The 15,558-nt window shown below is 37.9% G+C and overlaps 1 protein-coding gene across 1 annotated transcript in view; it reads left to right on the top strand.

Annotated features, from left to right (window-relative positions):
• LOC126976023 (uncharacterized) overlaps positions 1-14,704 on the top strand; it is a 152,083-nt gene extending 137,379 nt beyond the window's left edge. The window contains exons 4-6 of the mRNA XM_050824168.1: positions 7,041-7,174; positions 8,761-8,962; positions 11,213-14,704. Coding sequence (XP_050680125.1) covers positions 7,041-7,174; positions 8,761-8,962; positions 11,213-11,391 — 515 coding nt within the window. The 3' untranslated portion in view covers positions 11,392-14,704. The remainder of the gene's footprint in view (positions 1-7,040; positions 7,175-8,760; positions 8,963-11,212) is intronic.
• Positions 14,705-15,558: the final 854 nt, after the last annotated feature.

Below are 15,558 nucleotides of genomic sequence, written 5' to 3'. Positions count from 1 at the left end.
ACCCGACAGACGTTCTTCTGTAGATAATAAAAAAATACCGTTTTATAGGAATTTGCTAATAGTATTCCAAAACATCTAGAATTATTTCGTACAAAATGCTCCCTGTTGTTATAATGAATTTGTTTCACAGCGGAACTGTCAAACCGTGCGTCAATAAATTCTCTCATAGAAAATATGTCCATACAAAACAAATATAGAAAATAAAAATTATTATGGGTCCCAAATCGAAATATAAACTATCCTATCTATCAAGTTCGACCAAACTGCACTCCATGAAGTAATCCCCATTAAAATCCGTTCATCAGTTTTGAAGTCCATCGCGAACAAACAACGTGTCACGTAATTTATATTTATTAAGATTATCAAGAATATATTATTGAGATGCAACAGTCAAAATGTTTATTTCTTAAAAAAAATCTCTTTATGATTCTTTAGGACCTAGGTTATAATTAGCGCGAATAGTCCTCTTCTGCAGCACAAAGATGGTATTAATAACGGCTGCACTGCCCCATAACAATACACCATAGGACAAGAAACCAAACGAAATAATCACAGAGAATTGCAACTAAACATTTCTTCACAAAAGTTTTTCATACAATATTTTCGTAACATATTCTACAGGCTTACATTACGTTCTACAAAATTAACAATGCTCTGAACCGCAATGTCCTTTTATAAATATTCCTACCTTTCCTTATGAAATTCTTTTGAAACGAAATCCTTACTCGAGTATAATAGACGTCTGGCTTATGTATTTTCTCTATAAAATAACTGTTAATTTAAGAGTACTCCTTTCAGAACTAACAAATATTAAACTTTTGAATATGGTCTATTTAACTTTTACGTAATGCCTATAATATATTTTATCCCCCTTATTCATAATAGTCTGCTAACTTAAAGCATTGCTAATTCCCACTCTGTCCTCTTCTATTGACCTAAGTCAGAATGAGAAAAAACACTACTAAGCGCTGTTTAAAGTTAGCGGACCATTATGAATAAGGGGGTATATCTCTTGCTTATTTGTAGATGACTACTCTAGTTTTAATTTTTAGAGTCAACAAAATACTCAATACCCAGTTTCAACGTTTTTTAGGGCTCCGTAGCCAAATTGCAAAAAACGGTACCCTTAGATCCGTTACGTCCGTCTGTCTGTCCGTATATGTCACAGCCACTTCCAAAAGTATAAGAACTGTACTGTTGAAACTTGGTAAGTGGATGAATTGCGTGAACCGCATTAAAATTTTCACACAAAAATAGAAAAAAAAAAACAATAAATTTTGGGGGTAAATTCTTAGGACTGAAACTCTAAAATTTTTTTTATCAAACCCATACGTGTGGGTACCTATCTATGGATAGGTAGTTAAAAATGCTATTGAGGTTTCTAATATAATTTTTTCGAAGCTGAATAGTTTGCGCGAAAGCCACTTCCAAGTGCCCCCCCCCCTGTAACTTCTTAAATAAGAGAATGATAAAACTAAAAAAATATATGACGTACATTACCATGCAAACTTTTTTTCTTCACCGAAAATTTGCTTTGTTCGAGATATAGTAAGTAATTTTTTTTATACGTATAAATGATGCGAGCTCATTTGCACTGTATAATTTTGACCAATGAAAGCCTTTTCTATTTAAATAATTTTCCTTTCTACATAACTTATACATTATGTTACTTACTGCTACGGAACCCTACATGCCGGGCGAGTCCGACTCACACTAGGCCACTTTTATATTTTTATTAAGTTAATAAAATTGCATCAGTTAAGACTTGGTGATAATTTATAACTACTTACATTGTACAGTACCGGTACTAGATACATCACAATCCAGTGACACTATCAACAAAACTTCAACTTCAATTTCAACGCGACAAACTTATTGCACAAAAAACAGCCTTACAGACTCTTTCGTAGAAAATAGTTATAGCGCGATGCAAAGTGCATACAATTAAATACAACGCCACCTATCAAGTGAAAGTATAAACATTTTGGATAATATTGATTAAAGCGTAATGAACGAATACATTCTGAACATACATAAATTGAGGTAAAATCCATATTCTCAAACACGTAAAATCTTCTTGAGCCTAGGCTTAACATTTGACAGTCGTGCTTTGCTTTTGTATACCGCGTCACAAACGCATATATTATTGATGAAAATAGGTAATTATCACCTTTAATTATTCTTACGGGTTGGGAATATTAATTTTATTCGCAAAATAGAAAAATGACATTAGATGCTGAAGACACTGAAGTCTTTTTTTTTATGAAAATAAGGGAAGAGACGAGCAGGATGTTGAGCTAATGGTAATTGATACGACCGATGATAATTAGAAGAATCCCAAAATTCAGAGCGGCACTACAATTGCGCTCGTCACATGAGACATAATAAGATGTTAAGTCTCATTTTCCCAGTAATTTTACTAGCTACGGCGCCTTTCAGACCGTAACATGTTTACACATTACTGCTTAACAGCAGAAATAGCCGCCGTAGTGGTACCCATAATCTAGCCTCCTATGCAAAGGAGCCTCCCACTGGTCTACGAGGAATTGTGGAATTCCCTCAGTTTTGCAGCAATACAAATGGCGATTTTGATATTTCCAACAACGTTCACGTAAAATTGGTCATTCATCATGGTGAGTAATTGTGCCTATTCCTGCACTGACCAGAAATTAATCAGAAATGTCTCGCGGTTTCACTCGCGTAGATACCAATCTCGTGGTAGTGGAAAGTTGGACTTTAGATTTATTTTTGTAGTAACACTTGGCCCGTGGGGCCCTGAGGCGCGGAGAATGTTCAAAATACTATCTTCGTGCCTCAATTTGGCTACTGGAAACCCAAGCGCTGGCAGCTATTTCGGTCAACGGATCAGCCTAGCTATCCAACGCGGTAGTGCTGCCAGTATTCTTGGTACGCTTCCACGTAATGATAGTTTTAATTTTATGTAGTAATAGTATAGTAAATATAGTAATAAGATTTGTTTTGTTTGAATAAAACTATATATATTGAATGGAATATCTGTTTTTAATAATTTTAAAATTATTTTCAGGTAATTTAACGGTATTTCACAAAATTAATTAATAATTGATTTTGATTATTGTCGGCACTTTTATCAACTTTTAAAATCTAAAAAAGTAGTTTTAGTGGGATAACAGCAGTTGTTGGACATATGGTATTGCAGACTTTTTCGTAGATATTGATACGCTCTATAATATTGTAGAATATTTTTTTGTTCTATCATCAATAGTTTCCGCAGCGCATGCGATGACAGATATTTATGACTATATTTTTCAAAATCGGACTTCAATTTTTTTAGGGATTTCAATTTTATTTGAAAATGTAATATGCCTTTGTCACTCAGGGAAGATGTAGCGTTCTAAGAGTGAAATAATTTTTTAAATCGATCTAGTAGTTTTTGTGTGAAAACATTACAAACATACATACAAAAACAGAAACCTCTTTATAATATTAGTTTAGACAAATCAAGCATTTACGGATCTATAATCTTAATGTCTGAAGTGCATTTACAAGATTATAATATAAATAACAAACACGATATCATCGTTTTCAACTAACTTTGTGTAACATGTACCGATCGGATACAGAATAATATAATGCGGTTTTGTTTCAAACAACTGTGATTTAGCCGAAGGGCATTTATCCCTTCCGGCGTCACCAGTAATCTTGTCTCATAGCTCAATCTATTTATGTCCAATTTGTGAAGGCATATATTATTACAGAGGAAAGCTGTCACTCTTTTTTTGAAAATCAAAGTTCTTTATTTGCCAGAAACATTTACAAGTAAAGTTAATACAAATTTTAGAGTAGGCACATGTTTCGTCTTGACAGACATGCCGAATACCACCTTCGCACGACACGCCACAAGTTAGGATATCATCCCCACCATCTGGATGTATGGCGGTCCTCCACAGTGCGTTTTACAAGCGTTCTTTCACGTACTACAATGCTGTGGAATGAACTTCCTTGTGCGGTGTTTCCGGGACGATACGACATGGGTACCTTAATAAAAAGCGCGTACACCTTAAAGGCCGGCAACGCTCTTGTGTTTCCTCTGGTGTTGCAAGAGATTGTGGGCGGCGGTGATCACTAAACAAAAGGTGACCCGTACGCTCGTTTGTCCTCCTATTCCATAAAAAAAAACCCAGTGGTTTCGTTTTATAATAGTATAACCTAACACTATCAATAATTACTGTTACATTTCATTTGACCAACGTAAAGCCATACCTAAAAGACCCTACTATTGTATATTTACAATTACAATACTTAATGAAACGTTAAGACATAATATGGTAAATATAATCACAAAAGTTTATAATATTAAAAATAGTATTGGTGCCAGTTACCACTTCGTCTGATAATATTCGTGTTATTATTTCCAATTCATTCTCAGATGACCTAACATTGTTCCTATTTTAATACATTTAGGAGACATACAAGACACTTGATGACACCCGTTACCTATGTTCTTTTGAACATAGGTAACAGGTGCTACTCGTGGTGGCTGGATGATCTTGTCACCGGAAGGTCTGCTTGATGTGTTTTCTATTATTATTATTTCCTTTAAAGTTAAAGTTATTATATATATACTAGCTGACCCAGCAAACGTTGTATTGCCAATATTAAAATCGCGATACAAAAGTAACTGTTGATCGTAGATGGGTGAAAATTTGAAGTTCTTTGTATTTTAAGTAATGCTGACTCATAATCAAACAAATTTAAAAAAAGTGTCAAAAAAATTAAAAAAAAATCGTGTGGACCACCCTTAACATTTAGGGGGATGAAAAATAGATGTTGTCCGATTCTCAGACCTACCCAATATGCACTCAAAATTTCATGAGAATCGCTCAAGCCGTTTCGAAGGAGTTCAATGTTTAACACCAAGACACGAGAATTTTATATTAGATATATTTTATTTTATGAAATGCTCGCATGAATGCCTCTATTTATTTACGGTATGTGTGGATTGATGCATCTACTATACTCAATAACTCTTGTGTTCATAAGTATTAATTTACTTTTTTTTGACTTACTCGTGTAAGCCTTTCAGTTTTGACATTTGAGTACTTTTGTTGCGTCACTTTGCATATATTGTAATTTAAATGATTTGTAAAACAATTAAAATGTTAATCGTGACTTAAAAGAGTGGCAATGAATTTCTTGCTATTTCTTCTCATTAGCTCAACCCTTTGCGAAGTAGCGGTAAATTCAATAAGAAACAATATTTTTGACATTCATAAAGTCACTGTTCAGGCTTTATCTATAAATAAATTTAAATGTTTTATAAAAAAATGGCTCTGTCGGAAATCCTATTACTCCACTGCTGAATATCTAAATAATCGGACAGCCTGGGACTAGATTGTGATTATTTTATAGCGATAGAAATGACTGTACAATATTGTATATTTTTATTGAAAAGAAGGCAAAAAAAAGAATGCTGGGAGAGTTTCTTGCGCCGCCTCTTCACTCTCAGAGCGCCATTTGTTTCCGAAGCGGTAGTAGTATAAGAAATGACATCAAAAAGAATTCTAAAGGAATCAATTTTGAGAAAATAAATGCCTTTTATGCCTTTTCATAAGTGTCATTTCCGTGACCTACATGAAAAAAGTGTTTTTGAATTTGAATTTGAACACCCAAAGCGTGTATGCGTTATACTAGCCTTTAAGCCGTCAAAATTTTAAAATATACCATAAGATGATAAAACCTTAATAATACACACGTAACAGATGATAACATCTGGTATGTGTTGTTTTTTGTGGCAAAACTCTCCATCTGCTTCTACGTAGCAAAGTTTAGTTTATATTCATTTCTGGAAGGGATAGAAAATTTTAAAATATACCACAAAATACGCTGTTAATGGATTTATATTTCCGCAAACAGCATTTGCTTCCCGTCAGCCGAAATCGATACATAGCTGCACTTACGTTTTGCGGTTTTGGTTTTGCTCGTTACTCTGTCGAATTTATTTCGTATCGTTTAATTAGGCATTACCAGGAATGCTATGTATTCTTGAAATTATGAACAGTATTAATTTATTCAGACAAAAAAACAACTGACTTAAAAAAAATATTACAAAACAATAGATAAGATAAAATATGAAAAAATATGTTATTGTTGGAATCGTGTACTCCCGTCGCGGTTTTGCTCTCGCCTCTCGTCTCCTTACGTCGCGCGTTCGACTCAAGCACATCTCACCTATAACAATGTATATAGTTACAAACCTACCTTGGCTGACACCGGAAGCACCAGCTTTAAAACAAAAAAAGAATCTTCTAAATCGGTTTAACCAGTTGAAAGTTCATAGGTAACAAACATAAAAAAAAAGCGTCGAATTGAGAACCTCATCCTTCTTTGAAGTCGGTTAAAAACAATGCTTATAACTATTTCATTAAATGAAAAACTAAAACTATGAGGAAGTGTACCAAGAATACTGGCAGATACGACTGGTTTGCTGACCGAAATAGCTACCAGCGCTTGGGTTTCCAATAGCCTTATTGAGGCGCGTAGATAGTACTTTGTACATTCTCCGCGCCTCTTGGTCCCATGGGCCAACTGTCGCGAGATCAAACGGCAAAGATATAAAACTCATTGAGACTGACATACTTGCGACGTTTGCTGTCTTCAGCAGTCGAAGCAACAGCCCCAGCACCAACTGCCGTAACTTGGACATGAGAAGAAGCCAGAGTGTCGATGCAAGTCGAGTCTACCAACGCCCTTCCCCGTGCCCATGCCACCAGTATCATTCCATTAGGAAGTTTGCCAGTTATAAGATTTGCTTAGTTTGAATTAATTTACTAACGAAATAAAATATTTTTGATAGAATTTATAATTTTAATAGCCTCACGGCGCGCGGTCGCTTCTATTCTGTGTAATCATTAAGGAAGTCATTAGTAGTAACCTTTACCACATAAACGTTCGTTAACATTTCTTTTGAATTTCTTAATTTTCGTATCTGGTTCTAAAAGCATTTTCATCGCCACACAAAAGACTTACTAATTTATAATGATTATTTATTTATATTTCAGCGTTACCAACATCAAACCTGATCCTGAAAGCAGACAAGGATCGATACCAGCCAGGCGAGCTGCTGAGAGCAAACTGCACTTCACCACCAGCTCGACCTGCAGCCAACCTCACAATATTCGTGAACGAGGAACCGGTAAGTCTATTGTTAGTAGTTTGTCATACTTGTTGAAATCGCGGTACTTTTGACTCATGTGAAACATCGAAACGATATATATCTTTTCAATCGATATATAGTAATTATGCAAAAAATTATAGATTATAAAATGTGGCACATTTACAAAAATAGTCGCGAAGGATTTCACATTGTTTATATATCCAGGCTTTGCCGGTACCCTCTCCGTACCACAATCGGAACGTAATCGACTAGCGATTCTGTCGAACTCTCCTTTTTGGTGATAAAAAATTATATATTACTAAAAAGGAAAGTTCTCGATGACAAACATATATCTTTACTGCCCCATCTGTCCTTCGAGCTGTGTGCTTTGCCCACTGCCACTTCTGTTTCGCAATCATTCGAGTTCTGTTGGACACTTTAGGTCTCCTACGGATGTCCTCATTTGAGATTCAATCTCTCAGGGAAACTCTAAGCAAAGCCCTGTCCATTGCCCTTCTCTTAAGCTTTCTCATAAGGCCCATCGGTAGCAACCACGTCTGCGTTCCGTAAGTTATCACTGGCAACACACACTGGTTGAAAACCTTTGACTTGAGGGACTGTGGTATTTAGAACGAAAAGATTTTACAAAGTCCTCGAATGTCGATCACTTTCTGGAAGAAGAAGATGGACTGATGATCTGGTCAAGATCACTGGAGTAGGTTGGATGAGGGCACTGCAGGACCAATCGTCATATTGAACGTTGGGGGAGGCCGTCCAGCAATGGACGTCTTTCTGTATGACGATGTTGATGTAGTATGACGATATTATATATCCAAAGAATAGAATACATGTTGTTAAATTATCGCATAATATCTCTATTTATTAAGTGTGGGTCTGTGTGTGGGTGGATTGATACAGCCTACTATCTATACTCTTAGCTGCACTAAGCTTTTTTATATTTATTTGCTTTTTTTAACTTACCCAAGTACGTTTGAGTTTATTTTCTGTTTGCCTCTATGTTATGTCCAATGCTGAGTTGATAAATATTAAATGAAATATATTGCGATGAGTTTCTTGCCACTTCTGAATCATTCTCAACTCTTTCTATATGAAGAGAGATGGTAGAACAAGTTATCTTAGTATGTTTTTTTTTGGTCTGATAACATAAATTATTTTTCTATTGTATACTAACAGAAAGCTCGGTGAGAAAGGGTTACTCTGAATGGACTTCTTCGATCAAACCAATTTTAAATGCTAATCTAATTAAAAAGAACATACCGACGAATTGAGAACCTCCTCCTTTTTTGAAGTCGTTTGAAAAGCAATATGGAATCGAAGTTAAAACAGTTAATTTTTTTTAATCATTTTAAAAGTTTCATAATGCATAAATTACTCACTTACTCAACTTTTTACAACTTTTTGCTACTAGTTATTAGGCATGGAACGAGAAAAAAATTTTGGTTGAATTTTCACAGTGACCGATGTAATAATAAAAAAAGATTTTGTATATGAGGAGGTAGAATAAAACTTAAATCTCCAGTTAGTTTTATGGTTTCATAAACCACCTTGCAGTTCTGTTTAAACTGTGGACCCATGTCTAACTGTATTTTTATTCATTTTTTCAGGTCAGAGCTACAGAAACAAGCCTGCACCCTTCAGACAGTGGTCTGTTTACTACAAAAGTAAACGTTGAGTTGAAGGTCACGCCACATTTGTTCCCTAGTGGCAGAATGAGGGTAGCATGCTATGCTACCATGTACAATGTGTTTAACAAGTCGGCAAAGCTGGACTTCTTAACGCCAGAGACTGATCCTCGACCTGAACGGAGTAAGTAATTTTTTCTTGTTTTTACGGTATTAGATTTATTGTTCCACTCGTACACAGACACACACACATTACAGATTTTCCTCCGGACGTTTCCATACAGCTTAAATTATTCCTAAGTGAGACATTACCATACAAACAACAACAGAGTACGCGTCATTTGTGAAATTCAAAGAGAATTTAAACACTACGTTCAGTAAAATTATTATGGATCAAATTGACAGTTAAATGTTTTTTTTAATGGAATAGGAGGGCAAACGGGTCACCTGTTCTTAAGTGATCACCGCCGCCCACAATCTCTGGCAACACCAGAGGAATCACAGGAGCGTTTCCGGCCTTAAAGGAAGGTATACGCGCTTTTTTTAAAGGTACCCATGTCGTATCGTCCCGGAAACACCGCACAAGGAAGCTCATTCCACAGCATTGTAGTACGCGGAACTAAGCTCCTTGAAAACCGCACTGTGGAGGACCGCCGCACATCCAGTTGGCGATGATATCCTAACTTGTGGCGTGTCGTGCGAATGTGGAATTCGGCGGCAGAAATCAGGTTAAATAGCTCTTCGGAACACTCCCCGTGATAAATGCGGTAGAAGACACACAATGAAGCAACATCTCTACGCAACGCCAAGTGATCCAGCCTATCACAGAGCACTGGGTCCCCGACAATTCGAGCTGCTTGCTTGCGTTGACGTTGCACGCGGTCAAATGGATCGAGCTGATACTGGGGTGCGCTTGACCAGAGATGGCATCAATACTCCATGTGTGGCCGGACCTACGCTTTGTAGAGCGCTAGAATGTGGGCCGGCTTGAAGTATTGCCGTGTTTTATTAATGACTCCCAGTTTCTTTGAAGCCTATTTGGCTTTGCCCTCCAGATAGCCATGAAATTGGCAATCGCTGGAGATTTTAAGACCCAGTATTTGGCGATTTGCCGCTTAAAAAATCTGGAGGCACGGTTATATTTCCTCTTAAGAACTTTGCAGTTCGGATCCTTGGTGCCCAGCGCCGCAACCCAAGTTCGATACGCCTGTTTTTTGCTGTCAGATGCTGCTTTAACTGACGCATCGAACCAGGGCTGTGATCTGCCACCAGTCGGTACTACAGAGCTTGGTATAAAAATATCCATGCCCTGTAGTATCACATCGGCTACTGCAACGGCACAGGCACTAGGATCATCCGAAGGGAAACAAACCTTGCCCCAAGGGTAGGTTGCAAAAAAGGAACGCATCCTATACCAATCCGCTGACTTGTAGTAAACGCGGCGGGTCGCTGGTGGTCTGCAACGATGGCGTCGGATAGGCAGTACACTCCTGACCAGGCAATGGTCGGACGTTCCGAGAGGGGCGTCGACAAAGACCTGGTAACAATCGGGATGTGTTGTCGGAAAATATCTAATAAGGACGGCATGTGGCTATCCACATCCGGGAGCCGCGTTGGCGACTCAACCAATTGGGACAGACCATACGCCAATGCAAAATTATGCACAGATCGCCCTCCATAGTCTGTGGTGCGTGATCCAAACCATTCGGCATTGTGCCCGTTGAAATCACCCAAGACTTCGATTTCAGCGGTGGGGATCTGTGCAAGCACGTCGTCAATTGCCGCTTGAATGCAGCCCATGAGATGATCGGTTTCAGCGTTACCACTATGGGACCTGTAGACACACGCATAGATGCGGACGCGGCCCTCTAAATCTTTGCGCAGCCAGAGAGTAGACCGGTCCCTACCCGTAAAATTGCCGAGACGGCGACAGCAGATATCCTCCCTAGCGTACACACATACCCCGGCATGAGGCAAAAAATTGTGCTCAATTTTGTACCCGGAGTACGTTTAATATGACGTATCGCTAGGTCGAGATATCTGCGTCTCTGTAAGGAAACACAAGGCCGGCTGCACCGTCTCAAGGTGGTGGTGGGCACATAGTACACGTAGTCACAATTGGGCCAGACTCGTCCGGGTTAATTACCACACTCGCACAGAATACCGGCGTGAAGTAGCGGCCTAGTGCCGCTACCCGGACGAGTCTGGCCCGATTGTGCTAACGTCATAAGACGGCAGCGTGGCTCTCCCACTTCTAAAAAGCCCTTAGTCGCCTCTTCCGACACCCACGGGCCTGGGACTCCCCTATTCTTTTTACGCCCCGGGGAAAGTACAGGGCATAATTAATTAATAATTTAATTAATCCTTAATCTAAGATACTTACATAATATTTTTAGTCTATTAAAACTAAGTAACATTTAAATCAATTTTCCAGTAACCCTCAATGGCGGTGTATCAAGAACCTTCTCGAACTGGTTTCTGCTATTTCTACTCTTCTTTCTGCCGATGATGGTATTTGGAGACGAATACGTGGTAAGCGAAGAGTTTGGTAATTACCTCGACTACAGCGACGGCAGTAGCAATAACCCCGTGGTCGCACTCCTCGGCGGATGAAATTAATTAATTTTATATTTAGTATTTTATATTTAAGATAAATTTACGGTATATGTAATGTTTATTTAAGAAGATCATTGTTATATTAAGATTCCATATTTACTTTATTTTATTTATATATTTGGGCACTGTAATTTTTATTCTATCTATTAAGGTAATTTTAATATTATTATTTGAGCCTTTTTGTGCTAGACGGGTGTAAGGTACATTTTCTTACAAGAAAAAAGTGTTTGTGTACGCAAGAAGTTATACTTCTTTGGCCTATTGAAGCAAAAATCATTAAAATGATTTATTCCTCGTGCTTTCTACGTTTTTAGAAAGAACAATTTTGTAAAAATCTTGCAAAGATGGCTTTGACAAATAATTATTAAATAATGAATGTATGGGCTTGAACCCTTTGCTTGTCCTAATAATGGACGAAAAACCAAAAAAAAATAACAGTCAGAAAATTTTGGGAACCAACTTCAACCTGTTACTTTTGTGTTACAGTGATCTTAAAATTTCACTCTGATAATTTTTTCATAACGCGCCTAAAGAAGTATAACTTCAAAAATAACATAGTTTAATCATTTCGGAAAAACTAACCTCTTCTGAGTAGAATTGGTAAGAAAGATAACAAAATGAGTAATTCTTTCTTATGATAACATACTCTCATTATTTTCCGTTGATACAATAATGATTTCTTTATTAAAATATACGTTTCCTGTTTCTCGCTGTCAATCATCAACAGTCAAACGTCTGATCCTGTAGACAAAGGTCTCCCTCAAAGATTTCTACAACTATCGGTCCTGCGCTGCCCTCATCGTATTCCGGCGATCTTGACCAGATCGTCGATACATCTTGTCGGGGGCAACCAACACTGTGTCCTCCGGTACGTCGTCGCCATTCCAGGACTTTGCTGCGCCAACGGCCATCTGTTCGGCGAAATATGTGCCCTGCCCAGTGCAATCATTTGCACTATGTCGGTGACTTTGGTTCTCCTACGAATCCCCTGATTTCAAATTCGATCTCGTAGGGAAACTCCGAGCATAGCTCTCTCCTTTGCCCTCTGACCTTGAGCTTTCTCATGAGCCCCATAGTTAGCGACTACGTCTGCGTACCATACTGGTTGACTCCTTCGTCTTCAGACACTGTGGTATTTGGGACGATAAGATTTTATTGTCTCGCTGTCCGGTTATCTTCAAATACAGTATTTTAGAAAAATAAAAATTATTGATCCCTACGGAAGTTCTACCCGAGAGGTCGCGGGTTCAAGTCCCGCAACGCTCATATATTTTTGTTACACATTTAATTTGTATAAATTTTAAAGAATTCTTAATTGCCACATAAAATGGAAATACAAGGACATTTAAAATACTAGACTAACCGGAGGAATGTTATTTCTCCAATATTGGTGTACGAGTAGCGCGGAAGAAGTATCCGTGAAAGATATCATTCCAGATAATCGCCAGCCATCTATGTTATGGTAAGGATGGTTTACTCAAGCCTCTGTATTTTGGAAACTACATGGTGTATATGAATTAAATTCTAATTGTAATAAGAAGCAGAAGAATGAGAGCGGCAGGGAACACTGAACATAACGTGACCTGTACCATAATATAGTAATAGAACAGTAATTTAACTTTATACTGGAGCGCTCGAATCGGGGCACGCACACATACACATGATTAAATGGCTGCTAAGCACTGACCTTTTTTTATGGAATAGGAGGACAAACGAGCGTACAGGTCACCTGGTGTTAAGTGATCACCGCCGCCCACACTCTCTTGCAACACCAGAGGAATCACAAGAGCGTTGCCGGCCTTTAAGGAAGGTGTACGCGCTTTTCTTGAAGGTACCCATGTCGTATCGTCCCGGAAACACCGCACAAGGAAGCTCATTCCACAGCTTCGTAGTATGAGGAAGAAAGCTTGAAAACCGCACTGTGGAGGACCGCCACACATCCAGATGGTGGGGATGATATCGTAATTTGTGGAGTGTCGTGCGAAGGTGAAATTTGGCGGCAGGAATCAGGTTGAACAGCTCTTCGGAACACTCCCCGTGATACATGTGGTAGAAGACACACAATGAAGCGACGTCTCTACGCAACGCCAAGTGATCCAGCCGTTCACAGAGCACTGGGTCCCCGACAATTCGAGCTGCTCTACATAAATACCACTGGACAGGCTGACCTGTATAAATACCACTGTACAATACAGGCTGTTCCATATGTTTGACAGCAAATTATTTGTGCCTATTTGAAGCGCCCCTCGAGCGTTCAGGGAACTAAATTTGACGTATTAGACAAATGGCTGCGAAGGAACGTATATAACTCTGAAGTATTTTTACATTTTGTATTAATTTCGTTCGTTTTCCGTGTTATTCATACTTCAATAATCAACGTAATAAAGTACACAATTGTTTTTTGTAAATACTTTCCAACTATCTATCGATTTTTGCTAAGGTTGTCATCACTAGTTTTAGTACCGCAGACTCTCGGCCAACAGCGCCAAACAGGCACAAAAGCACTTTAACAGCCGCCAGTCCAGTGGTATATAGTCGAGGTCAGTGCTGCTAGGCAATCTTGGGAACATAAAAGTATTGAGTGCCACACCGTACGCCGCCGAGACTAGTCGCTAACCGAGTCAAATTAGCTGCACGGCGCAGTCCGCGTCGTCAATCTTTTTGTATGTACCAACTCTAGCGCTCCGCCCAGACATATTATGTATAAATTTCAAGGAGACCGCTGAGTTACACTACTGTTCTCTTACTTGTATTGTGGCTGTACGCTCTTTTGTCCTGCCCTTTCATGAAAAATCTGCGACTTAATGAAGGTAGGTAATAATAAACTGAAACACGTTTTCTTTCGTAAATTTACTTGAAAACTGTCACCTATTTGTGGCTATTAAATTGTTTACGCGACATTTTGAACTATGATTCACGAATATAAACACTAAAACTAATTGCGAATGCGCTTTCTCCTAATGTGATCAACACTAGAGCTACAACTAGATACCGCAGGCGTAGTACTACGCTCAAGTTGGCGAACTCGAGTCAGACTCGAACATTGTGTGACGTTGACGTGCCACATGTTCTGTTATACTTTGCTAATAATAGAAACTAAGATAAGACATAAAACTTTGTTAAAATAATACTACAAGAAATAAGAAAGATACTGGGATCACACATTATCATCAGTAAGTATTTTGTGTTTTTTTTTATTTCTATGTAATAACAAGAAGCGTATGTTACAAAATTTGTGTCAAGAGCCACGAAAACATGCATCTAATAGTTGCCGTATTAAAATACGATGCATGCACTACCTAAGAACAATAGATTTTTTAAAATCTATTGTTCTTAGGTAGTGCCGTATTACATATTTATAAAAAACAATATTACAAATATAAATATAAAAAATAGAGTCCGGCCGGCGTTGGTTCACGATAATTCCGCCGGTGGTTAGGGCGACAGACTGAGGAACTTCCGCACGATGCGTGCCGTTCCCAAAACATCTGCTTTCTGTAACTGACCCTTTATCCAGTTATTAAGTGAGAGCCTCTTGAGATGATGGTCGAGGCTCTTTGCTATAAGACCGTTAACGGAAACGACTATTGGGACAATTACTGTTGAATCAACATGTCAGTAACCTCGTGTGCTAAGTCTAGGTACTTCGACAATTTGTCTATTTCAGCTTTCACAAGGTTATCATCACACGGAACGGTGATATCAACAATAAATGCCCGCCGCTCTAACCGATCTACCAACACAATATCAGGCTTCTTAGCGATATTATTTTTTTTTATTGTTAAATCTAGAGCTGTGGCATCTCAAGCAAGAACACTATATAATATGTGTGTGTTTTCTGTCTAATTCTTACATTTAACAGAGAATGAGTTGATATAAGTACTGACATATTGTCAAAACAATTCAATAATCCCGTATTTGAATTCTCCTTCGTGATTAGATAAGTATAGATAGTAATAATTCCGTCGTTTTATATATTTTTATTATAAGCACACATAACTGTACATAATATCATGTAAGATTTGTTATTTTAAACCATAATATTATATAATAATATTAGTCATAATGTGATCTCTTTATTAACAATAATGGAAGGAACTGCATGATTTATGCTTTCGATAATATTAAAATAATTTTTCAGAGATATCTTTGTGGTTTTTTACT

The sequence above is a fragment of the Leptidea sinapis genome, chromosome 39 (assembly GCF_905404315.1).
Source record: "Leptidea sinapis chromosome 39, ilLepSina1.1, whole genome shotgun sequence".
Classification (NCBI taxonomy): Eukaryota; Metazoa; Arthropoda; class Insecta; order Lepidoptera; family Pieridae; genus Leptidea; species Leptidea sinapis.
This window is presented reverse-complemented; position numbering and strand designations above follow the sequence as displayed.